The sequence below is a fragment of the Amphiprion ocellaris genome, chromosome 13, assembly GCF_022539595.1.
Source record: "Amphiprion ocellaris isolate individual 3 ecotype Okinawa chromosome 13, ASM2253959v1, whole genome shotgun sequence".
Classification (NCBI taxonomy): domain Eukaryota; kingdom Metazoa; phylum Chordata; class Actinopteri; family Pomacentridae; genus Amphiprion; species Amphiprion ocellaris.
In genome coordinates, this window is record NC_072778.1 from 24,923,278 (window position 1) to 24,951,188 (window position 27,911).

The 27,911-nt window shown below is 39.6% G+C and overlaps 1 protein-coding gene across 1 annotated transcript; it reads left to right on the forward strand.

Moving 5' to 3' along the window:
• The first annotated feature begins 1,381 nt into the window (after window positions 1–1,381).
• On the forward strand, window positions 1,382–27,742 carry b4galt1l (DP-Gal:betaGlcNAc beta 1,4- galactosyltransferase, polypeptide 1, like). The gene is made up of 6 exons (XM_023295718.3): window positions 1,382–2,137; window positions 10,124–10,359; window positions 19,403–19,590; window positions 23,964–24,086; window positions 24,668–24,772; window positions 25,545–27,742. The coding sequence occupies exons 1-6, from the start codon at window positions 1,849–1,851 to the stop codon at window positions 25,672–25,674; spliced, it is 1,071 nt and encodes a 356-aa protein (XP_023151486.2). The 5' UTR covers window positions 1,382–1,848; the 3' UTR covers window positions 25,675–27,742.
• Window positions 27,743–27,911: the final 169 nt, after the last annotated feature.

Sequence of the window (27,911 nt, forward strand, 5' to 3'; positions counted from 1 at the left end):
CCACTGTCTTCACAGATGACTGGCATTTGAGCCATTCTAGAACCCACATTTTAATTTTTTAATACAACAAAAGTAACTAATAAAATTCTCATCAGCTCCCAGACTTGGGTTAGTCACATATAAACATCACTCTATGAGCCTTCAAGGACAGTGGATATATAATAAAAAGGTGCCCCACTGTGAAATAAATTTGACATGAAAGGAAATAGCTTATTTTTTAAATGACCATACAAGTCCAATTGTTCCTCTGAAGTCCAGGTCTGGACAGTGCTCCAGTGTAGAATACCAGTTTCAGGACTTCCACCGAGCAGAACATGAACAACAGCAGGGCTGAGTCCTGAAGACACATGAAGAAAGGAGTGGCCTAGCATTCTCCCTGCCATGAGGAACACATCACTTTCCACAAGAAAGTGAGAGGCTGAGGGGGTTAAATGGTCAGGCTCTCCTTCAAAAAGCCTTGGAATGCTAGAGTTTTCTTTTGAAGACATAGAAAAAAATACACAAACAATTAACAACAGGGTTACTCCCACAACACAAAAAACATGCAGGTTAATATTGCTTAGTCTTCATTGCCTCTAGGACAGGGGTGTCAAACTCATTTTAGTCCAGGGACCATATTCAGCCCAATTTCATCTCAAGTGGGTCGGACCAGTAAAACCACAGCATAACAACCTAGAAATAACCACAACTCCAAATGTTTCCTCTGTTTTAGTGCAAAAATGTACATTCTGAAAATGTTCATATCTAAGGAACTATCTTTTTTACAAAACATCATGAACAACTTGAAATTTCTTAAGAAAAATAAATTCAATGTCAACATTATGCTTCAGTTTATCATTTATGCATTGTAAGTTATAGATCAGAGTTTCTACAAAGGAATAAAGCATTTAGTCACAGCTATCTGGACCTGAACAGTGTAGTATTTTACTTTATTATCAAAACAACAAAATCAGACAAAAAGAAGACAAAATTAAATTATTTTAAATTTATAGTTTTACAAAATTTAAAATTTGCAGTTAATGTCTCCTCTGTAATTTTTGACACTTTGAGGGCCGGATTGGACCCTCTGGAGGGCCGGTTTTGGCCCACGGGCCGCATGTAGTTGCCAGATTGCATGTGTTCACACAGTGAAGGATCAAATTTTAAAATTCTAATTCTGATGTGTCCGATTTTCTTCCACAGAGCTAACAGAAACACCAGGAGGAGAGAGCCTGAAAAGCTGGAGAAGCTCCACAGGAACAGATGTGAAAGTTTGTTCCCAGTAGAGAGGCTTTTTATTTTGAAAGTTGCTGCTGTATTGTCGTATTATTTTGAAGCCCTCTGCTGGAGGAAGTCTGCAGCTGGCGATGTTCGCTGTGTAAACTTCACAGATCAGTTCCTCGGCGGATGGAAACTTGAGCGACTTACAGTGACTTTCCTCTAGACCTCTAAATTCCCAGGCGGCAGCAGCTTCTGTCGAAAACCGGTGAAAGTCACCCGCAGATAGACGTGGGAAGACATTTGTGGAACTTTTCACGTTTCTCCGCCTTTTTTTCGAGCAGCCCGCTGACGGAGACACAGAGTTCCCGAGCCGTTAACCGTATAGCGGTTAGCTCTCCCCATTACTTCACACCGAGGAAGCTAACTGAGCTAACTGCTATCAAACTTTCTCCGACGCTCTGCTCTTTTTTTCGGCTTCTTTCCGGGGATCATTGCCTTCATTTGACCGGACCTCAGCGGCGACACCTTTTCAGCAAACTTTTAAAAAATGGAGGCGGAAAGCAGCTAACGGTTCGGGAACAGAGAAGCTCCACTCTCCGCAATTTTCACAACCTCTGCCGGGTTCGAGTCGACAGCTCCGGGGTCAGGATGCCCGGAGATTCCGCCGTGAACTTCAACCTTCTCCACCGGACCTGTCAGCTAGTGGTGCTGCTGGGCTTCCTCCACATCTCCGTCACCGTCTTCTTTTACGTCCGCTCCTTGGACCTACGTTTCGCCTTCGCCCAGAATCAGCAGTCCCTCCATCACAATGTGACAGCAACGTCCGGCCAGCTCACAACCAGCGCGTTCACTTCCCGAACCAAGCCGAAGGAGGAGCAGGGGGTCCGGGAGCCGCAGAAAGAGCTGGACAAGTGCCCCGAGACGTCTCCTCTGCTGGGTAAGACTGGTTCAGGGAGGGTTTCACTGCTTACCGATCAACTTCAGAGCTCTGACCAGCTGATTAATCAATACTGCTAGCGCGAAAACATGTCAAAAGATAATAGTAAAACTCCTGGAAATAAATACAATGTCTCATATATCTGACAATTAATAATACGATGAAAAAGAACAACAAAAGCCTTACAATTCTAAACAAAATGTTCCAAATTTTCTTTTTAAATCCCAAAATTTCTTTTTTAAAAAACCAACAAAAACCCATAAATGTCAAACAATTTCACTACAAAGTCTAAAAATTTTAAGAAAATGAACAAAATGTCAGAAACATCTTCAAATCAAAAGTTACTAGGAGAGATATTAAAAATGAATAAAATGTCTCATATATCTGACAATTATAAATACAAAAAAAAATTATAATAAAAACCTTACAATTCTAAGCAGAATGGTCAAGAAAAAATTAAATAATCCCCAAATTTCTTTAAAAAAACAAACAAAAAAACAAAACACAAACATCAGTGTCAAACAATTTTATTAAAAAGTCTGAAAAATTTAAGAAAATGAACAAAATGTCAGAAATGATGAAATACAATAAGAACAAATAAACGATATTAGGACAATTACAAGAAAATGAATATAATGTCTCACAAATGTCTAATAATTCATATTAAAAGAAAAAATATCACAAATATTAGAAAGACTCATAAAATATTAACAGAATGTTCAAAACATATTAATAAAACTTTCCAGAAGTGTCTACAAAAATGAATAAAACACAGGAGAACTCTAAATAAATAAAATGCCAAAACAGTCTCTCTAAAATGCCTGAAAACAAAATTTAAATACAATTCCCCCCAAAAATTCTAAAAATATTAACAAAAGTTCTAAATATGCAATGCTCAAGAAATAAATGAATTGGCAGGGCAACACATAAGACAGTTAAGACAGTTATTTTATGTATTACGCTTCATGACATTTATTGTTTAAATATGCAAATGAGGTATTATCTACCTACAGTAGCAGTCATATCAGAACAGAAATGTGAACACTGGATAAATCTATATTCGTTTCATCAGATTAAAGTCAAAGGTTCAGCGGGTTTGTTCATTATTCATTCACAGCCTAACTCAGCGGTCCCCAAACGTTTTCCTGTGAGGGCCACATAACTTTTCCCTTCTCGGATGGGGGGCCGGGGTCAGTTTGTAACAGAAAAAGTGTCACGATCACAGGGGTGCCTAAACGTAAACATTTATTGTTTTCCAGAAAGCCACACATAACCAAATATTAATAACCCTTTCCGGGATCTTTACAGAAAAAAAGTCAGGAAATAAATAATAACACTATTAATGAAATACATAATGCTATTTATGAAATAAATAATAACCAAATAACCCTCTCTGGGATCTTCACAGAAAAAAGTCAGGAAATAAATAACACTATTTCTGAAATAAAATTACACTATTTAGGAAATCAATAAAAATCAAATAACTCTCTCTGGGTTCTTCACAGAAAAAGAAGCCAGGAAATAAATAACACTATTTGTGAAATAAATAATAACCAAATAACCCTCTCTGGGTTCTTCACAGAAAAAAAGTCCATGGAACACTAACTTTCTGTTGTGCCGTGCACAATCTTAACAGGTAAAAGTCCAGCTTAGTTGTCAGAGCAGAATCTCTTACTTAAATGACTCATATGAAAAGTCTCCACCAATAAAAATGAGCAGCTGCGCTGTTTCCTGCATGTCCGTGTTCTCATCCAGTGCTAATGGAAAAAAAGTCCAATTCTTTGGTTTTCTGCTGCAGCTGGGCATATACATTACCCCCGATTTCTTCAATGAGTCTGGTGATTGTACTCGCCGACAGACTCACGGCATTAAAGACATCTTTCTTCTAGGGACACACCTCCTCCGCGACAGCATTCAAACATTTCTTGACAAATTCTCCATCAGTGAAAGGTTTACCGCTGCTTGCTATCAGTTGAGCAACCCGAAAGCTGGCCCGAACGGATGCCTGGTTCAGCTGAGCTTGGCGTACAGATGTATTCTGCTGAGCTAACAGTCCACTTTTTAGCTTTGAGAGATTGTCTGCTCGTATTTGGCCTTGCAAGCGATCATACTTGTCTTTGTGACGGGATTCAGTGTCGGCGCAGATTGTATTCTTTGAATACCGCCACCGGCTCTTGACAGATGAGACAAACAGCCTTTTCTTTGCATTGAACAAAAAAAATAATCGTTTGTCCACTGCAGGTTAAATACCCTGCATTCTGAATCAGTTTTTCTCTTACCTAACCTTTTCGCCATTGTTCCGTTTTATTTGACAGGGGCGAGTCTAGACTGCAGAAGGGTGGAATAGAATGTCACGTTCTATGTGTGTATTAGTCTAGATCGCGTGGCCAGACTGAAAAAAATCATAATGCGTCTCTGGTATTGTTCAAGGGGCCGGACCAAATGTGGAGGCGGGACGTATCCGGCCCGCGGGCCGTAGTTTGGGGACCACTGGCCTAACTCATACTACACATAACTCCAAAAACATGAAGACAATATAGTTTTGACAGTCTGTTGACAGTGTTTCTGATGTATGGAGCGATAAACAGAGATATCAAAAATCTTTTAAAAAACAGAACTTTGTGGTTGTTTTGTGCCACTTAGCATTCAGTTAGCTGTTGTCCTGTGTTTAACACCATGTTAGTTGTGTTCAGAGTCAGACTATGATGATGAGATGCTAATTGGCTGCTTCCTCGATACCTTTAATTATTGAGTGGAGACACATGATGTTTGCAAGTGTAAGCTGCAGAGCTGTGTGACCACAAGTATGTGTACGCTTCCTTTGGCATCTCCGTTAAAGCTGCATTTTGTGCCGCTTTACATCAGGACAGAGACACAAGAGTGTTAGAGAGATACACCTTCACATTTCTTCATCGTCGACTCATTTCTTGTCAGTGTGAGCTAATTTTTCACTGCAATTTAAAGTTCTGCACCTCTTTGGAAATGGCACAAACATGAAGAAGGAGAGAGAACTCAAATGCTAGAATGACAGACTTTGGTTAGTTATTCTACAACAATTTTAAAAACCTGGAATCAACATGTTCAACACTTTTCCAAAACTGGAAAAATGGAGGCTTCACTTGCTATAGAATCTATCAAGTATCTATAGTAAAGATATTTATAGATAATTTGGTATCTGTAGTATAAGAAACTTAACTATTTCAATTTTATAGCATTGACAAACTTTCCCATGCCCATAAACCGTAGAAAGATGTTTCACCAGGCTTAATGTAACTTCCAACAGCTTTCTCCTCTCTATACTGTTTTTGCGTCATGGTGCTTTTATGTTTTCATTCAGTAGGTTTTGCTTTCCTAGAAGTCTACTGGTTTGTTTTATTTACTGAATCTGGTTAGAGTGAACAGTTTATTTTTGGAGAATTTCAACATGAGCCATGTACGTTAAAGGGATTTTTTAAAATACGGATTTGGTTATGTTTTCTGATGGAGCAGCACAGACCATCAGAAACGTGAAAATCTGCAGTTTGGTTTCTGTTTTTGAGGAATTTTTTTGATAACATGCTTTTCAGACCTGCTGCTGACATGTTTTGAGTGAAGCTGATGAGTGTCTGGTTACTTTTGACCTCTCGTAGTTTGGGCTGTGTTTGTGTCCAGATGTGAAGACACTGAGAGTGAGCTCTTTAATGCCCAGCTGTGATCCAGCTGGGATCCGGAGGTCGTCTCCTCACTCTAACAGCGTGTCTTCAGGCTGAACACTGAGGGAACATGGATGTAGGTCTGTTTGTTGGAATGCTTCCTCAGCCTTTTCCAGATGTGAGAGATGTCAACCAATGAAAGGCTCAGTGGACGCTCCTCCTCCTTCTTCATGGTTTGTGTCTGAGCTCAGGTTTCTGTCCTGTCTTCTTCTTCAGTAGCAGCTTGCTATGAGGGAGGAGTTACAGGCTGCAGAAGCAGCAGCTCACATTGTTACAAATCTCTGAGGAGACATTTGGTTGGAAACCAGATGTTTGTCTTTGTCACTGAGACAGATGTGGACATGTCCAGCAGCGCTGATCACAACATGACTGGAGGCTGTTTGTTGTGCCGTTACAAGTTAATACAATCATCCTTCTTTTACATGTGCCTGATTTCGCAGTCAAACTTTATTCATCCTGAACTTTGCAAACAGACCTCTGGGTAACCAAGCTAATGGAGCCATCACCACCAGCAGCAACAGTGGCAGTAGTAGCACTAACAACGTAGCAGGGAAGAAGAAAGTGGATAAAAAGCGAGCATTGAGGTGACTTTAATATCTTGACGAGATTCTCAGTCAGCGTGTGCATGTGTGTGAGAGTGTAAATATAAATATCGAAGTGTGCTGGTGAAGTTTTTGTTCCCTTTTTCTGACTCCAAATAAGCTCAAACCTGTTTATGACATAAATCATTGGATGTCAGAAATCTGTGCGGTATGCAGTAACTAGTCCTTATCAGATCCAGGCAGCTGTTGTTTTTCACTCCTGTTTGGTGACTTTGTCAGATAATGTTATAAAATCAATATTGCTGGTTAACTTAATTGTAATTTGAATAGTCTGTGTTTCAGTCTTTATTTTTTGCTTCCTCTACTGTCTGAAAACAGAAACAGAAAATATGTAAATGAGAACAGATTTATTGGGTATTCATCTGTATTAAAATGCAATTTATGTGAACACAGAGAACAGGAGGGAAGATAACCGATTTAAACAGCAGATGAGTTTAGGTTGAACTGAAGCTTAATAGGTGATATGAAAGCACAGTAACCCACGTAGTCCTTGTCTACTGGTTTAACTTAGTCTCCACCATCTCTGATTGTCCCTCAGTACCACAGTTTCCACAGAGGTCTGACCTGTGGACATATGATTAAAGCTAACGTTAGCCACACAATGTGCTAACGCTAAGGATTCTAATAGTGCTACTACATCAATAGTAACAGTAATCCGCTGGGTGTTTAGTTCCTCAGATGCTGGAAATGCATGAGGACTCTTGCAGCCAACAGGAAAACATTTAGTGAGCTTAACACCTGACTGTGACATTTTAAAGTAAGCAGAAGAAGCTCAAGAAAGTAAATAAACCCAGTGGACTGTAAGACAGCTGCTCATTCTGAATGGATTTTAACTCATCAAAATGTCAAAAAACTGGATACCAGCATATCTATATGTCAAAGACCTGAATGATAACATACCAGAATGTCAAAAGCATACTGAAACTATATAAACATGTATCTTACCTGCCAAATTGTCAAAAGCATACTGAAACTATATAAACATATATCTTACCTGCCAAACTGTCAAAAAACTGAATGTTAACTTCACCAAAATGTCAAAAATGTGAGCACAAATCATCAAAACGTCTAGTAACATATCAAAACAGCTAAAACCGTGGTGGTATGTGGCAGTAAATTCCTGAGTGAGGCTAACTAGCTCTGAGGTGGTTTGATGAATGGCAGAAGTAGACTACATTTTTCCCTCAACGTTTTACCTCAGAGTCTATAACAATCAAAAATGGATTTTTAGCAAATGTAACACTGAGAAGTACAGATGTTCTGTTTTCAGATGCGGCATGCTGCTTGGAGTAAATCACCCAGACGGTTATTAAAGCCATCCTATACTCCCTGTAATAACTGTTTGCTTCACTTCATGGCTGTCAAAAGAGGAACTGAAGGCAACTCCAACAGGGTGTTTAACTGAGAAAACTGAGGAGGGTTGCTCCTCTGCTGCTGTTTCAGATTCACACGTCATCACACAGCTTTGGACTGTGGACTCGGACTGTCCGGTCGCTGCGACTTCGACATGTTCAGGTCACAGAAACGTCCAGAAAAACTCTGCAGACGTGTTTCTGTGGTTTTACTGTCAAAGTAAAGAATGAGACTGAAGACTGAGATCCAGCTGCTCTGTTTGGAAAATGGGCCGCGTGTTAATGAGATTCAAATATTTCTGTGATTACACACTGAAGACTGTGCTGGATGACGTTTCCTGTCCACACATCCGTTCAGCAGCAATAAAACTGAACACACAGGATTTATTCAAGAATATCCCAACATAAAACCTGTCTAACTGAACAAATAGAGCAGCTCTTTAACCCTCTGAGCCCGAGAACCTGCTGTTTCATCAAAATCACTTAATTTCACGTTTTATTTTAAAATTCACAAAAAATTAGCCATTTGCTCAAACCAAATTCTGTACAAATATATCAAAATTAGGGGTAGGCAGATTATCGTGGTTGCTATTTGGCATTTTTCCAGTGATCCTTATCAGTATTTTTACAGATCAATTATTGATAAATGACATACCGGTAGGTTACTTCAGGTCTGATGCAGCCTCTCACTCTCTCTCTCTCTCTGTGTTGTCACTCTGGTCTCAGAAATGTCTCTAAAGCAGAGACTGCAAAAACTAAACGAAGCACAAGCCGATACCACTGACCAGGAAGTTAGCTTCTCTCATAGCGACTAACAGCTAGCGGCTAAGTTAGAGAGCAGTCACAGATTAACCTGAAACAGAGTCTGGAAGTTAATATTTAATAATGCTTAAAGATCTGGGCCTTAGTGAGCAATAAAAGTGATAAAACGGTAAAAGATTGTGAAAATACAGAAGAACAGCCACCATAACAGTAGGAGACAAACTGCTCAATCTCAGTGGATCTCTTATTTCTGTTTTACATATTCATTTATAGTCACACCTGTTAATGAAGAATCCTAGTTCTGAATGACAGCTTCCTGGCATCTCATGCTGTTAAAACATTACATGTAATGTATACCAGTTCTGAGTACAGGAGGTCCTCATCTTACATCAGGGTTCTGTTTGTACGACTCTACGCAATTCAATTTTCACTGGAAGTCGGAGTCCGGTGATAATGTAAACAAAGCCATGCCATGCATGACAATATGATCAGTTCTTCAGAAAAGTCATGAATACCAATGACTTTCATGCATGTAGGAATCATTTTACAAGAAGATAACAGAATATTGTAACGGACTGATATTGTTGTTGATGTTGAGGTTTCAGTGTTTATTGTTCAGTTCAAGATTTACCTAATGTCAGTGAATGTGCCATGTTCGGTTGGCTCGCCTCTGATTGGCTGAGAGTCAGCAGTAGTGTGTGTGTGGAGCTGGGAACAGCGGCTAATTCTGGAGCTAAGTTATGGGGTTTTTGTAGTTATTCTGGTGTTGGCTACGACCCACAGTAGCCTGTGTGAAGGTTCAATAAACCACCAGAGAACTAGATAAAGTCTCACTCATTCATCACAGAGGGTTGCTACAATATGTTGGCCTGTTTTACAACTTGGCTGATGTTCGTCTGTGTTTTGCCTTGTTCTGAACGTTTTATTCTATCTAATTTCACTTCCATGGAGATGGCTTTCCTTTTCTTCGAAGCATCAGAAGAGTCTGACTTACGCTTGGGAGCCATAATGAAGCGCAAAAAAGTTAATGAATGTAGTGCGGTCCAAGGTGGCATACAACTGGATAATGGAAACAAAGCCGTCTTATAGCGCCACTTGACGACATATTCATCCGCTCCGCTCCTCAGCTAGTTTCACGTAACAAGTTCAGACATAACGATGAAATGCCGTAGGTCGATGACGTCGTAAACCGAGGACCCTCTGTATCAGTTATTGGTCTTTCCTGATTACTAATAATCTGCATCAATATCAGCCCTGAAAAAAATGTAAGTCTGTCGATAATCAAAATGTAATAGTTGACAGTTAATCAATGAATAGATTGATGGTTTGTAAATACACAAGACTCCACTGCAAAACTGAAGCTTTAAATACAACACAGCCAAACTGACTGATTTGCATTCAGCTGTAAAATCCTGATGTTTTCATCGGTTAGTTCCTCTGTCTGTCTGACTTTATTGTCTGCAGCCTTAGTGTCCCTGATGTTCTGGTGTTTGTAATAAACCAGCTGCAGTCAACTTCAGGTGTGTCTGTGTATTGTAGCATCAGATGTTGAGGCTCACAGGTGTTTTCCGTCCTCAGTGGGTCCTCTGCGGGTCGAATTCAACATCCCCGTGAGCCTGCAGCAGATAAAGAAGGACAACCCCCAAGTGCAGCCAGGCGGACGCTTCCGGCCCACAGACTGCAAGGCGTTGCAGAAGGTCGCCATCATCATCCCGTTCCGCAAACGCGACGAACACCTCAAGTACTGGCTGTACTACCTGCACCCCATCCTGCAGAGGCAGCAGCTGGACTACGGAGTCTACGTCATCAACCAGGTACGCTGTGACGTCACCATGGTGTCAGCTCTGGGGGGGCAGACCAGTAACGGTGACAACTTCTGAAGTCACGTCTGAATAATTACCAGAGCCCAAATTTTGAACATTTATGGCTTTTATCTATTTTGAAAATATGTCACCTGCTTTAATCCGTTCTCATGCTGTATACTACTGCAGCCATTTTTCTCATATTAGACAAGTTTGACAAAGTTTTGGGCAATTTATTCAAAGTTATTTTTACCGGGTTTCAAGTAATTTTACACTATGTTTTTGTGAGTAATTTGGTGCTGGTTTAAATTTGTTTTGAACAACTTTTGAGGCATTTCAGACAATTTTTTTGTTAATTTGCAGTTTGAGTCAATTGACATCTTTCAAGTCGTTTTTATCAAGTCGTCATTGTAGACTCGTTTTGAGTCATTTTTATTGGAAAGATTTTTGGTTATTTTGAACAAGTCTGACTAATTTTAAATAACTATCAGTTCGTTTGGAGGGTTTTTGTCATTTTAGGCAAATTTGAAGTAATTTTTTTTTGTACATTTCCTGAGTCATACTGGACAGATTTTCAGTTATTTTGCACAAAGTTCAGAGTCACTTTAAAGATATTTTTTGTCTTTAGAAAAATTTGGAATTTTTTTAGACAAGTTTATGTCACAGTGCAAACAGAATTACAGAGATCTCTTAACTGTGGTTTGACTGGTCACAATGGCGTAGATATCTGGAATAAAAAAACTGACTAGTCACAGTGTAACTACCATTCCTCACAGTGACTGACATTTTTGATAGCAATTCCTGTTAAGTGTCAGGAGGGCTTGCCACACAAGTGTGTCACTTCAGGTGAGCCATGAGGCCAAAGTTGTACATGCCTTTGTGAAGTTACAGGACATGATTAGCTTCTAATAGCTGAAGGTGTGTCGATGAAAACAACACTGAGATTACAAAGACATAAAGATCACACAGAGTTAGTGTTTACTGCGTGGGCTGTAATTTATCACCCGAGTTGATAAACTGAACTCTGGTGACCTGATACTTGCACAACAGCTGTGAAACGAGTGTGAAACAGACAGCCTGTAACTACAGCTGCAGCTAAACTGAATTTGCACTGTCAATTGATCTACTTTCTGCATTAATCGTTCAGCTGTTGGGTCTTTAAAATGGTGAAAAATATATATCAGTATTTGTTAAATGTCTTGTTTTGACCAAAGACATTCAATTTACTGTCATAGAGCAAGAAAGAAACCAGAAAATATTTACATTTAAGAAGCTGCGATCACAGCATTTAGACTGTTTCCATGAACTGTTGCAGATTAATTTAGCAATTGTTAACTGGGTGAATAATCAATTAATATTTGCAACTTTACCTGTAACCTTTTGACTGTACCTTCTTATGGAGTTTCCTTTTTCCATTAGAAGGGGCAAACACCATTCCGATACCAGCTAATTTAATATCAGTCTGCGTGCAGATAAACACCGATGATCAATGGATGGATTTGTGATTGCAAATCAATGCTGCGCATCATATACCCACACCCAGTATATAGAGCTGCAGCCATTGATCGATTAGTTATCAGCTATTAATTTTAATCCCCAGCTATTCTGAAAATAGATTTATCAGTTAATTAATTTCACTAAGTTTTTAATTAAAATTAGCCAAAATTCTGTGACTTGTGAAGCTTCTGAAATGTGAATATTTCAGGTAATTTTTAACTTTTTTGAGTCATTTTACACAGGTTTTGAGTAACTGAAGAAAATTCTTTGTCTTAATCTTGATTGATTTAGTAGTTGCAACTTCAAACTGTAATACTGAAAGAGTTTTAACAAAACGTTTTATGTTATGTTAATACAGCATAAATTTAGAGGCATATGGGTTCTGTAATCGGCACTATATAAATAAAATTGACTTGAGTTGAACTCAACCTCCAAGTAAATCAAATCTCCAACTATTTTGATAATTTCTTCTTTAGTTTGAGTGTTTTTTTTTTTATTAAAATAACCTAAATTTTGCTGTTTCAGCTTCTTAAATGTGAATATTTTCTGATTTCTGTCCTCCTTTATGACAGTAAGCTGAACTAATTTGAGTTGTGGACAAAATATTTGAGGAAAGACTAATCAACATTGTTCACTGTTTTCTGACAGTTTTGAGACCAAACAGTTGATTGATTCATCATGAAAATAATTGTAAGCGTTAGAGAACTGTACATTTGTCTGTTTTCTCTGCTCACGTGTTTGGAAGATCAGCACAGTGAAGACTGAACCTCAACCAGACTAAAACCAATTTAAACCAATAAGCCTGGAGTTTAAAAGTAGAACAGGAGCAGCAGCATTTCAAATTGTCCGATTTAAATTCTTAAAACTCGAAGTGCAGCAGAAGATGTGATTATGTAAGGAACTTTAATTATTACAGCAAGGAAAATTACTAAAAATCATAAATGTATTTAAAGATCAGGATCAAGGCATTTTTAATTGGTCTTTTTCTGTCTCATCTGTAGTAGGACACAAGGGATACTACTATGGAAAAAAAAATCTAAATCAGCATCATCATCAATGAATCAATTAATTGATAACACAAACTGATCACAGTGGACATTTGTTCTGAGCTGGTGTTGCTATTTTACTCAACAAACACGTGGTTTGTTCTTCAGTATGTCACTGTGATGCAGGAACTCTGTCCCAGTTGATCCCAGTTTGCCTTAAACACTTAAGCTCTGGTTGGAGGTCATCAACCTCCACAGAAGTCTTTGTCATGGTGCCCATTACTAGCTGAATCCCCACAGCGCTCATTGGGTTGATTTTACTAACTTTAATCTACTCAAAATGTGTATTATCCAGGCATCAGATTGGGATTCAGCAGATGCAAAATATTGAATGACCCTAATTGGATGAGGAACATTTTATTAATATTATCAGAGCATTTCATGAATATTAAAGGCAACTTTACTAACATTTATAAGACATTTTTTAGTTACTTTTTCATTATTTTCAAGTGAGTGATTTTTCAGACATTTTTATTATTAAGTCATTAAATAACATTTTGTTCACATTTTTAGGGTTAAAAATTTTGGAATATTTTTTAGTTATTTTGTTAATATTATCTGGCATTTTTTCAACTATATTTTCATAATGTTTTCTAACATTTTCATAATATTTTTAGGACATTTTTCAGCTATTTTATTATTTATTTCTGACATTTTTTCAGCTATGTTCTCATAATATTTTGTGACATTTTCATAATATTTTTAGGACATATTTTAGGGTCTTTTCCAGGTATTTTATTTATATTTTTAAGGTATTTTTTAAAATTTAAAATTTATTTAATCAATATCTTTAGGGGATTTTTTTCCAGACTTTTTCATGATAATCTTTGGACAATAAGTAAGTATTTTTCTGACAGTAGGACTTAGTATCTGCAGACCCTTAATAATAAAGTGGACATTAATTGGGACAGATTCATGGAGAATGAAAGTGATTGTTGAGTGTTTTTGCTACCCAGGGAGCTGTTACAGCAAACTGAAGACCTCGAGTCTTGTAAACAGTGATAAGATAAGCGTGTGTTGTCTGGCAGCCGACATGTGCAGCCGTGGTCACGTGTTAAAGTGTAAATACGACCTGCATGGAGTTCACTGATTAACATTCATCTGCTTCTGTACGCTGTTCTTCTGCTGCTGTTTGCCTGTTTGTTTGTTTGTTAGTGACTCACAGTTGTTCTTCTCTCTCTTGTCCTTCCTCCTCCACCTGCTCCTTTATATTAGTTCCTCCTCACTCTGCCTCTCTTACCTCCTCCCTCTCCTCACCCCTCCCTTTGCATGTCAGGCATTTCTGACCAATGGCTGTGGTCGCTGGAGACGCCGAGACCCGCCCCCCAGCTTGGTTTCGGCCAATAGCAGCTGGTGTTGGCTGCGGGGGTCACACTGGTAATACGGGCTTCTTTCTTCTCTTTTTTTTCTACCTGCTGCTACCGTTTTCTGTTTTTCTTCCATGTGAACACATCACACAGTTGACAGACATATTTTCAGGTGAAGGGGCTTTGTGTCAGACTTTACTAACCTCTTTGTCTACAAGCAGGACTCTTTACAAACCGAAGCTGCTGAAACACAACAAAACCCCAACAATATGCTCATGTACTCTTTCTTTTTCAAGCCCTGCATCATTATACAGTATGTAGTAGTAGTAAATTCAGGACCCACAGTAGGAAGTCTGCAACAAAAACCAATCCACCTTTCGTTTCTGACATACAAATTTTTGATTTCTTCAATACTTTCTAAGTCCACCTTAATCTTTGATGATATACTGAATCCTCCTCAGCATGGAGGACAGCTCTACCTTTCTCTTTAAATTACCCCAAAGGCATTGTGTTGAATTCAAGTCAGGACACATACTTGTGCAGGTTGTAGTTTTTGAAACTCTGATGTGATTTTGTTCTCATGCTGGAATATTCCTTTTCTTCAAGCCTCTGCAGACTGGGAGTCATCTTGTCATTCAGTATTTTGGTGTATCCACAGACATTCATGGTGCATCTATAAATATCATCTATCCAACACATTTTACACTCATCCAACCTCATATCATCAGACTCCCACCTCTGTGCTTCACTGGCAGGACTATGCATTCACTGTGGTAGTCCTGGTCAGGTTCACACCAAACATGCTGGACTCCGTCTGAAAGCAACAAATTTATCTCGGTCTCATCTGACCAAAGAATGTGCTCCTAACATTCATCAGGCTTCTTTTCCCATTATTTACCAAAATTTAATCTGGAAATTTTGCTCTGAACAGCAACAAATGCTGTTTTCTTGTCCTCTGTCCATAGAAGTTGATGTTCTGCAGTGTCCTTCACACTGTCTGAGCTTCACACTAACTCTGATTTCCACTGATAACCCTGTACCAAGTCTGAAGCAGCTGTTGTCTGGTTTTCACAGCTACATTGTGAAAGCAGTTCATTCTCTGTGGAGTCATTTAGGAGGACGACCACTGCAGCTCTGATTAGTGGTACCGTGGCTCCTTCTGTACCTCCTGATTACTGCTGCGACTGTGTTTAACTGACTTTTAGTTGCTCATTGATCTTCCTGGATCCTGTTTCATCTTTGTGACGTCTCATAATCATATTTTTCTGTTGCTCTGGCAATTTTTTTCCACGTGGAGCTATTATGAAGACATGGAGATAAACACAGACCATAGGTCCAAAACTGAGAGTGTTCTGCTGTTCACAGCTCATTTTAGAACCATGTTTATGCAGTTAAGCTGATTGGAAATCACGAGGGAACTGAGTTTAGTTTCATGATCACAGCTTTTCTAACTTGTGTGTCAGAAACACACAGCTGGATTCACTTTTTTTGCATTGAGTTTCTACTTTGGGGCCTGAATTTTCAATACAGTTTTTGTTAAGTGTTTGTTTCTGACTATTCATCAGAGCAAATACTCTGCTGTTCAACTTACACATGAAGCAATATCCACCATCTGCAGTGTTAAATTATTTGTGTGTGTAGCTCAAGCTTGTTTATACTTGCCCAGACACCATGCACCACGCATCTTCTGCCGCAAAGGTTATGCGTCAGAATCAGAAGGAAATCATGCTGGCCATAAAATGTGGCAGAATGCAGCAGGACAGGAATGTAATACATTCGGATGAGACAGGAAGAGTCTGGATGGCAGGAGGAACTGAAGACAATGTTCTGTAAAGCTACTCTATTTTCTGATTATAAAATGCAGATGTTAGCAGCCTCGGCCATCAGGCTGAACTTCTATCATTGAATGTGCAGCTTTTTCCTGTGCGTTTGTGAGCCTTGGGCTAGGAACAAACCAGCACACCTGTAGCTTTATTTCTGTTGTTTTTTAGTGTTTATAATGTCATCAGAGTAGCAGATATGTCCAGACAGGCCAGACGCTTCTGAGGATATGAAGACAGGCCGATAATATTATTCTGATTTTCAAGACATTTTCCAGACATTTTGTTTAGTGTTTTTATTTTCTCAAGACTCATGCACATGAAAAGCTGGCATGTGATATGTGCACAGAGAGCACTGTCTGTGAACAGAAGCCGTCCTTGTGAAGGAGCATTTCTGCTCTACATGCACAAACGTGTCCCATGAGGCTAAAGAAGCTGCAGCAGGCAGAGCAACATGAAACACTCTGCAGGTAATAAAGACACCTGAGAGCAGATGCTGGTTGTCTAGTAACTGGGCAGTTGTTTACTGCAGTGAAATACTGGGAATATGACTGGAGAAGGGGTGATTATAAGCCTGAATTTAGGAGATTCCCCTGTTGTGTAATTCACAGTGACTCGGGGAGAGATTAGACGTTTCTGCGGTTACCCTGTTCACTCTTATTCTTCTTTAACTGCTGACTCTTTTTTGAAAACCATCAGAGGACTATTCGATTTAATGGTGTTTCAGATCTCTGATTGTAAAACTAACCCTTAACTATTAATTGAACCACTAAATCAGCAGGCGAACGATTGAAAAGTAAAAAGAGTTTGAATTTATAACGTTTTGTGTTGGTTTGTTCGGTTTCTTCACTATTCAGCACAAACCTGAAATGTATCAGTTGCTAAGGGTGGCTGTTTTGAAGAATCTAAAATATAAAACATGTTTTGACTTATTTCACACTTTTTGTTTACTACATAATTCCATATGTGTTCATTCATAGTTTGGATGCCTTCATTGAGAATCTACAATGTAAATAGTCATGAAAATAAAGAAAAAAACACTAAATGAGAAGATGTGTCCAAACTTTTGCCTGTCTGTCTGTCTGTCTTCTCATTCAATGGTTCTTATTTATTAAAATAATTTTCTACATTGTTGATCAATACTGAAGACATCAAAACTATAAAAGCACACATGTTGAATTATGCAGTAAACATAAAAAAGTGTTAAACAAACCAGAATATGTTCTATCATTGATTAATGTCACCATCCTCAGAAAGGGGAAGTTAACAGCACCTCAGATTAGAGCCCAGATAAATACTTCACAGAGTTCTAGTAGCAGACACATCTCTTCATCAACTGTTCAGATGACATTGGTCAGATGAGGCCTTTATGGTGGAATTGCTGCAAGGGAACCCCTACTGAGGATGAACAACAAGCAGAAGAGATTTGTTTGGGCCAAGAAACACAAGGAATGGACAATAGAACAGTGGAAATCTGGGCTTTGGTTTGATGAGTGCAAATCTGAGGTCTTTGGTTCCACCCACTGTGTTTTTGTGAGACCAGAAAAGGTGAATGGATGGTCTCTACATGCATGGTTCCCATGGAGCATGGAGGAGGAGGTGTGATGGTGTGGGGGTACTTTGCTGGTGACACTTTTGGGGATTTATTCCAAACTGAAGGCACACTGAACCAGCATGACTACCACAGTATCCTGCAGCAACATGACATCCTATCCAGTTAAGTTTAGTTGGACCATAATGTATTTTTCAGCAGGACAATGACCCCAAACACACCTCCAGACTGTGGAAGGACTATCTGACCAAGAAGGAGAGTGATGGAGTGCTGCTTAGGTCAGATGACCTGGCCTCCACAGTCACCTGACATAAACCCAATCCAGATGGTTTGGGATGAGGTGGACCACAGAGTGAAGGAAAATCACTGCATTCTACTAGAGCTGCTGGACAGTCTTCAGTTCTGTTGCTGTTTGATCTATCAGCTGCATTCGACGTGATTAACCACCAACTGACACTCACTGAGCTTGACATCTCAGGATCTCCCTCCGCTGGTTCATGTCCTACCTCTCAGGGAGATACTTAAGAGTCTGCCAGAAACTTGTGTGTCATGATCAATGACCAACTAACCTTCAAGGCTCATGTGTCCTCTGTTGCTTGGTTGTGTCGATTCACTCTGTACAACATCAGGAGGATCAGGTCCTTCCTATCTGAACATGCAAACCAGGCTCTCATAACATCATGCATCAACTGCTGCAAGCAGCAGCAGAAACAGCAGAAACAGCACGTCACCCTGCTGTTCAGATCACTTCACTGCCTTCCAGTTGCTGCCTGCATAAAATTCAAAACACTGACATTTGCATACACAACCACAATGAAAACATCTCCCTCCTACCTGAACTCTCTCATCCAGGTCTACAGTCCCTCCATCTCACTACGCTCAGCCAGCAAAAGGCTTTTGATCCAACCACCAGAACAGGGCCGGTCCATAGCTGGACTCTTCTCCTCTGTGGTTCCCCGGTGGTGGAACGAGTTACCAAACTCTATTCCATCTGCAGAGTCCCTCTCAGTATTTAAGAAAAGACTGAAACCCAGCTCCTCATTGAACATCTTTACACCTGACAGACAGAAATAAATAAAAGTAATTCCTATCAACTCCCATACTGCCTGTAGGCATCAAGGTCCTATTACCACACTAGAACTTCTTTCATGGCTCTTGTCCAGGTTGTTTTCTCCTGACTAGATCCTTGATTGTGTTGTATCCACTCTCAGGTGTACGTTGTTTTGGATAAAAGTGTCTGATAGATGAAATTGTAGAATTGTAGAAAAGCAGCCAACAAGTGCTCAGCACCCCTGGGAAGTCCTTCATGACTGTTGGAAAACCATTCCAGGAGACTACCTCATGACTGAGAAAATACCAAGAGTGTGCAAAGCAGTAATCAAAGCTGAAGGGTGCTGCTTTGAAGAATCTAAAATATAAAACAGAGGAAGAATTAACACTTTTTGTTTGCAACATAATTCCATATGTGTTTTTTCATAGTTTTGATGTCTTCAGTGAGAATGTATGGTATAGAAAATTATTGAAATAAATAAAAACCATTGAATAAGAAGGTGTATCCAAACTTTTAACTGACACTATATATATGTGTGTGTGTGTGTGTGTGTATATGTATGTGTATATACATATATATATGTATATATGTATATGTGTATGTATGTATGTATGTATGTATGTATGTATGTATGTATGTATGTATGTATATATGTATATATGTGTGTGTGTGTGTGTGTGTGTGTGTGTGTGTGTGTGTGTGTGTGTGTACATACATACATATATAAAATCTGACTTCACTGAGCTTGGGATAACCATCTGTCTGTCCATTCATCTCTGCAGGATGGAGATGAGATCTTCAACCGAGCGAAGCTGCTGAATGTGGGCTATACAGAGGCTCTGAAGGAATACGACTATGACTGCTTTGTGTTCAGCGACGTCGACCTCATCCCTATGGACGACCGCAACACCTACAGGTGTTTCAGCCAACCGCGACACCTGTCCGTGTCCATGGACAAGTTTGGCTTCAGGTGAGACGACCCTGCCCTGTTTGAATTTAACAGTGTTCATTTTAGATGAGCTTGTTTCAATTTTCTGCTGTTGCTATGAAAGGAAGGCATGAAGTAGCTGATAGAAACTAGAAATCAGACACCTGCTTTATTCACATTTTCATTTGTAGGTCTTTTCCTTCCTGTTTTGTAGTGAAACTCACAATAAACCAAAACTACAGAAAGACACGAGGTATCGGATGCAGTTCATCATGACAGACTCAAGCCTCCAGAAGAAGTCAGATAAAATAACATCAAGAATGAATTTTAATTTTAAAAATTGGTCAAGTAAAATGAGAAAAGCTGACCTGACTTTGAATCCATTACTGCCTGTAGAGGCACAAAAGTCATTAATAAAATTTTAAACAGGAACAGCAACTCCTACAACCTGAACTTCAAACTGTCAAGAGGCCATCATCACATTAAAAAATGAGAAATAAAAACACATAAAATGTAAATCAAGTGATTGCATAGGTATTCACCCCCTTTAAAGTGACTCACCTCATTCAACACAGGTGAAGAAAGTTGCTGCAAAAGTCACACAGTGAAATGGAGATCATCTCAGTGTAGTGAATGTGACTTACTGATTGTAGTATAAAGACTCCTGTATCTAGAAGGTCCAGTCACTGATGAATCAGTACTCCTGGGTATAACCACACCATGAAGACTAAAGAGCACTCTGTAAAACTGTGAAGAGGTTGTTGAAAAGTCAGGGGAAGGATACAAGAACATTTCCAAGTTACTCAGTTTCCCTTCAAGTACAGTTAAATCCATCATTAATAAATGGGAGGTGTGTAACACCAACATGGGTAAATCTGCCTCGAGCAGGTTGTCCTCAAAAACTGTGTGACTGCAAGCAAGAGATAAGTGAGGGAGGAAACCAAGACGCCTATGACTTCTCTAAAGGAGTTACAAGCTTCAGTGGCTGAGATAGGAGAGACTGTATGTACAACGACTGTTGCCGGTTCTTCACCAGTCAAAGCTTTATAGGAGAGTGGCAAAAGAAAGCTACTGCTGAACAAAGCTCTTATAAAAACTGGACTAGAGTTCACCAGAAGGCATATGGGGATCTGTGAAGTTAAATAGAAGAAGGGTCTTTGGTCTGATGAGACCAACACTCTGCTTTTTGGCCATTAGAATAGACACTATGTTTGGACAGATACCGAGCACTGCACATCATCACAAACATACCATCCCCATCGTGAAGCGTGGTGGCAGCATCATGATGTGGGGATGATTCTCAGCTGCAAGCCCTGGAGGGATAGTAAAGGTAAAAGATAAAACAAATGCAGCAAAGCAGAGGAAAATCCTGGAGGATAAACTGATGTAGTCTGCAAGGGAACTGGGACTTTGCATAAGATTTTGTTTGCAATAAATAGTTTAGAGAGCAAGGTGAATGTTTTGGAGTAGCCAAATCTGAGCCGAGACCTCAGTTCAACTGACCATTTGTGACTCGACTTGACAAGGTCTGGTCACTCACGATTTCTCTGTAACCTGACAGAACTTGAGCAGTTTTACAAAGACGAATGGGGTAAAATTGCAGCGTCCAGATGTTCAGGCTGATTGAGACCAACCACACAAGCTCAGTGCTGCAGCCAAAAGTGCATCTACTTAATGCTGACTTGATGTGGGTGAATACTCAGGCGATCACCTATTTTACTTGTTATAGTTTTAATTACTTGACATTATTTTGTAGCAATATGTTTTACCATTGACAGGCAGGAGTTGGTTTTTGTACATTCTTGTCAAAAAAGCCAAATTAAATTGACCATGATTTAATGTTGAAGAGCAACAAAAGGGGGAAACGCCATCCGACAGGTTTTTCATGTTCAATGTGTTGAGTTTCCAGCTGTCAGGGAAATAAAAAAAAGAAGGTATTTGAGAAAACAGCTCACAAAGTAAAAGTCACATTCAGCAGGTCTGTCAATGTCCACATACTTATGGCAGTTTAACAGTATCTCTGTTAGCGCCAAGTTCACTTCCTGTCAGGAGACACCACAGAGGAAGAAATGCTGCTCACTTCCAGCTTCCTGTCGACACTCACAGTACAGTTTCCTGTCAGGAAGTCTGAAGCAGCTGGCGTTTACTTCCTGTTGTTGTATTGGTGTCACAACACGGCTGACCTGCAGTTATCCTTTCTTAGCAAACACACTGAAAACAGAGAAACTTCCAGCTTATAGTGCTGTGACAAAGTATGTACAGATATCTTCTATTTTTGCATATTTGTCACACTTAAATGTTTCAGATCATCAAAGTAATTTTATTGTAATACAAAGATAACCCAAGAAAACACAAAATGCAGTTTTTAGATGATTTTAGTTCTAAGGAAAAATGCTCTCCAGCCCATCTTGCCCTACCTGAAAAAGTAATTGCCCTCTTAGTTAGCAATCTACCAAATGACCAAATTCATTTGACAATTTCACTAGCCAAACCCATGTATGACTACTGCCAGACTTGTTGAACCTAAACTTTACTAAATAGAACCTGTCTTCGTTGTGAAGTAGCTAAAAGGTCTCACAAAGCAACACATGATGCAATGTTCTAAAGAGATTCAAGAACAGATGAGAAACAAAGTCATTAACATTCATCAGTGTGTAGGGTTACAAAGCAATTGCTGAGGCTCTGGTGCTCCAGAGAACCACAGTGAGAGACATTATCCACAAATGGAGAAACATGAAACAGTGGAGAACCTTCCAGGAGTGGACCAACAATCAACATTTCTCCAAGAGCACGTCAGCATGTAATCCAGGAGGTCAGAAAAGAACCCAGACGAACATCAAAAGATCTGCAGGCCTCACTGGCCTCAGTTAAGATCTGTCTACATGATTCTACCATCAGGAACACTGGGTGAAAATGGATCCATGGGAGAGTTACAAGGATCAAACTAGTACTGATAAAGAACAAAAAGGCTTCTCTGGCATCAGCAAAAAAAAAAAAAAAAATCTGGATGAGCTCCAAGACTTGAGGATAACATCCTGTGGACTGATGAGTCAAAGGTGGAACTTTGTGGAAGACATGGGTCCGTTACACCTTGTGTAAAGCAAATATTGAATTCCACAAGAAAAGCATGATACCAACAGTGAAACACGGTGGTGGTAGTGTGATGGTTGGAGGACCTGGATGACTTGTTATCACTGATGGAGCCATGAATTCTGTTCTCCATCAGAAAGTCCTCCTGGAGAACATCCACCATCAGTTCATGACCTAAAGCTGAAGCACAAATGGTTTATGCAGCAAGACAAAGATCCAAAGCACACAAGAAAGTTCACCTCTGAGTGGCTCAGAAAGAACAAAATGAAGGTTCTGGAATGGCCGAATCAAAGTCTGGACTTTAATCCAGTTGAGATGCTATAGCAAGACCTTAAAGGACAGTTCATGATTGAAAACCATCTAATGTGACCAAATTTAAACTCTTCTACAGAGAAGAGTGGACCAGAATTTCTGCATGATGATGTAAAAGAGTGATCACAAGCTGTAACAAACATTTAACTGCAGTTGTTGCTGCCAAGAGACCAATCAGTTATTCCAGTTATTAGGTATTTCACAGGAATGATATAGGGTTTCAATGAATCTTCAATAAATCATCATTTAAAACTGCATTTATCTCTGTAAAATATTCAATACATATAAATATTAGTTTGATGATCTGAAATATTTTAGTGTGAGAAATACGCAAAAACAGAAGATTTTTGTAGAGGCACAAATACTTTTTCACAGCACTGTAGTTTAGCATAAACCTTAGACATAGGCTGACTTTATTCATCTCCAGAGGGACACGCTCTTGTTACAGCAACATGGATATTTAACAAAGGGGTAAACAATAAGACAACACAGAATATAAGAAGATAAAAATATTGAAAATATAATATAGAAAGAAAAATCAACAAAATATACAAATGATACAGAAATGTGCAAACAAACAGAATGAACGTAAGTAGGTGCAAATGAGTTCACAGATATAATGAATGACGTTAGAATGTAAAATGTCCGGTATGTAAAGTAGTTTCTTGAGAAGGCAGAGTGACGGAGTCCTTTTGTGATCTGCCAGACGCAGATGCAAACCCTGGAAACGAGAAAACAAATAAAGGGACACTGTTAGTTTAGCTAAGCATACAGACTGAAAACAGGGGAAACTGCCAACTTTGCTTGGCATATGGAGTGAAAACAGTAGAAACTGGTAGCTCAACTTAACATACCCACTGAAAACATGGGAAACCGTTAGCTTAACCTAGCTACACGCTGAAAACATGGGTAACTCTTAGCTCAGCATGGTACACACACTGGTGATGCTGTGTACAGGTGATGTCTGACACGTGATCTTGTGTACGGATGTAATGCTCATGTGTTTCCTGCAGGTTACCTTACAATCAGTATTTTGGTGGTGTGTCGTCGATGAGTAAAGAACAGTACTTGAAGATCAATGGTTTCCCCAACAACTACTGGGGCTGGGGAGGGGAGGACGACGATATCTACAACAGGTAATGGTTTCTGCCAATCAGCTCTACACAGGTCTGTTGGTTGACAACTGTCAGACAGGTTTCATTTCAAATGCACCTGTAGCCTTTCGTCATTTTGTAGATATTTTGCTGATTATTTTTTCCTCAGATTTTTAAAGAATTTTTTTTTAATGTTTACATTTTTAAATGCTTTTGTAATATTTAATTAATATTTTTGTTATTTGATTAGTTTCTGAAAAACTTTATTCATATTTTACTAAAGGTTTTTATACATTTTGTGAAGGCTTTTGGATATTTTGTTCATCTTGATAATCATTTTCTGACATTTTTAAACATTTTGTTCATAGCTTTGGTGATTTTGTTAATTTTCAATACATATATTCTTAGATATTTTATAATCTACCACTTTCAGCAGTTTTATATGTATATTACATTTTTCACACATTTCCTTAATCACACATGAAAACCTGTGTTCTTACTTTGTGGGTTTGTGTGAACACCCGTAGGAAACATGTTGCTTAGATTTCCAGTGTTTTCTGTGTGCTGTATGCAGCCTTTAGACGTTGAAGGATTTTGATAGGAGCTTCATTCTGTGTCGGCAGGTTGGCGTCTAAAGGCATGTCAATCTCCAGGGCCAGTGGAGAGGTGGGAAAGTGCCGGATGATCCGACATGACAGAGACAAGCAGAACGAGCCGAACCCTCAGAGGTAAAACATCCAGTCCTGTCTGTTAAACAGGAGGTTAGAGTGTTGATGATACTCTCCTTAGACAGTGACTGATCATCTCAGGGATGTTTTATACTAATAAATGTGGCTGCACGTATGATATAGTTAGTTTAATCAGCTGTAAGGAGCATCAATAAGCAGAATAATTTGTGACGGTCTGTGTTGCATTTGCTGTTACACAACAATTAAGAGTCTGTTCATGTTACTGCAGCATCCTCCTGCTCAGGATTAATTAAACCTCTTATCACTGATGAATATAAGCAGCAGAAACAGAGCTGGATATATAGTAATCTCAACCGTAGCAACCAGTGGTTGTGTTTCCTTGGGCTGCTTTATGGTAACAACAGTGAAGTCTTGTACAGAGTTGTGTCGCAGTGTTTGTTACTTGAAGGTGTTTGTTAAGAAACCAACAGGACAATACAATTTATTAACTCTGTGATGTCCATTTAAAAATGTTACATTGAGGTTCTGAAATACAAGGACGTCATAAACAATGCCATAAATATATTCTATATTAAGTTCCTCTTTCAGTAACTGTATTTTCTCCATCAGTCTTGATGCTGCACCTCTCTCTCTGCTAAAACATCACACTGCTCTAGAATTAAACAAGTCCTTTATAACCTGAACTTTGGAGCCAGTTCCAGGTGCCGGACCCTAATGAATTATCAGTAAAGTGTGACTCAGATGTGTGTTGTGCTTCATTGTGTCCCGTTGTGCATTTGCATTCTGAGACTTTTGTGTTTTGATGCTGCAGGTTCGACCGGATTGCTCACACCCGAGAGACCATGAACAAAGATGGCATCAACTCTCTGTCCTACAGGGTGGTGAGCGTGGACAAACTGGACCTGTTCACCAAGATCACTGTGGACGTGGGGAAGCCCTGAAGGGCCCAGAGAGGCCAGGATCCGGGAGCTGGACTGCTGCAGTGAAAACCACATGGTGCCTCTGACACTTGAAGCTTTACAGTCTGGTTTTGGACCAGACCTGCTGGACACTTGTTTTGCACAAACAGACTGCACGGCCTTGAGGACTCGTCTCTGATTGGTCAGGTCTAATCAATCAGCCGCCTGCATCAGACGCTGCTGCAACAAGTTCTGAACAGACTTTTATTTCTTAAAACAATCAGAGCCGCCCTGCTGGGTCACATGGTCTGATGCACCAGTGGGGGTTCTGGATAACACACAGGATGGGTTCACATCTAGTTCTGATTCTGGTTCTGGTCCTTGGTCAAGTCTGTGTTCTCGTGATGGTCTAGCTCCTGATCCAGCTCCTAACCCTGGTTCAGGTCCTGGTTATAGGTCCTGAGTTCTGCACTACGAAGCCAGTCCATCATATCCAGGCTATCTTTTCATTATCTGGTTTAATTTAACCGAACAACAGTCAGGATCAGCCTGAAGCAGGTTTACAGATCAGCGAGTCACCAGGGGTTTCTGAACCTGGATGTGGGGCGGAGTTAGTAACAAACGACCAATCACAGACATGGACACGTCTACCAGCATCAGAGTGGCAAGCAAGGAACAAACTGTTATATTACAGAAACGCAAAGATTTTAAACATCGCTGCAGCAGCTAAGTTAACTTCTCAATATATTACCAGATTATTAGGGCACAAGTCAACATGACTACGGTTTTGGGACCGAGGAAAAAATAAAAACAGGAACATAATTTGAATGAACAAATAGGCCTTTTGCAAATCTTACAAGACCAACATACGTAGAGTTTTAATGGTTTAATCAGTGTCTGAGGATTATACAGCTCTAACAAATCTTGTTTGTTGCTGTCACTCACTGCACATGGAGCTCTGCTGGATCTGAGATGCTGATGTTCTGTAGGAGGAGCTTTTCTGTCTAATCTGTTACCTGGAGCATCATCTGCTCCGAAGCAGGTCAGGAGTTCAGCGTCTATTCCCATGGAGATGAACCTCGATAAGAAGTCAACCTCTGTGGTCGCACAGAAAACCCAATGTTGCCACGGTAACCTCAAATCCTGCTTCGTAGTACAGCACTGTCTGGTCCTGGTTCTGGTTTTTGTTCTGTTTATCGCTCAAGTACTGGTTCAAAGCAGTCAGTGTCTCAGTGACCAACATGATGTGAAGACCAAACTGAATGTCAACAAACTGGAGCTCTGGACCACAGGACAACAAACAAACAATAAACAAACAAGCGCAGTAAACAAACTAAAAAAACAGTAAGCCAACCAGCAGTAAACAGACAGTAAACAGAAAGTAAACAAGCAGTAAACAGTGTAAACATGCAGCTGACCAGGTCAGAATCAGAAGCAGCTGGGATCCTCTGAACCTGTGAATCGATCGATGGTTCTGTGATTTTCATCTTCAAACCAAAGTGTGACCGTTGTGTGTTCGTAGCTCATCAATACACACCATTGGACTATTGATTAAACCTGACTGATCGTCTCTAATAGTCAAAGCCGTTCGATTGCAGCAAAAAGACAATAATTTGAGCTTTTGATAAATCTTTTATCAGGATTAATGTCCACTTGACTGATTACTGATCGCCGCTGTAAATCATCCTTGATTGATTGATTGATTGATGGACTATTTGATTGATTGACTGATTGATTATTGTGTCTCTAAGTGTCCTTATCTGAGCTGTTGGTACCAAAGACTTTATTGATCCTGTGAACGAGGTCACCTGACTGCTGGACGAGTTGATTATTGATGACAGATGTTGAATGACAAAACAAGCTGTGTGTGTATGTGTATTATCTCTCTGTGCATGTCTGTGTTGTGTGTGTTGTGTGTGTTTTTTCTCTCTTGACTTTTTCAGGTAAATCTCTGTGTTTTTGTTGACAGGTTTGTTTGTATCTACAGACCAAAAATCACCTTTAAATGTGCCTTAAAGTGAACTTTCCAGTGTAACTGCTCTGAGTGGTTGAACTGGTGGACCAACCATTGAGTGTAAATGTGACAAATAGAAGTAAAGAAATGAGCTCATGTCTCTGTTTTTATTGGTGCTGGTAGAGTCCAGAGAGCTCAACTCTCTGGACTCTACCAGAGAGGAGTTGGTCTGTCAGCAGGTCTAGTGAGTTTTTAGTGTCCTGAAGGAGGATCTGTTTTAACCAGCAAGATCACCATGGCAACTGATGCCTCACAGCTAGATCAC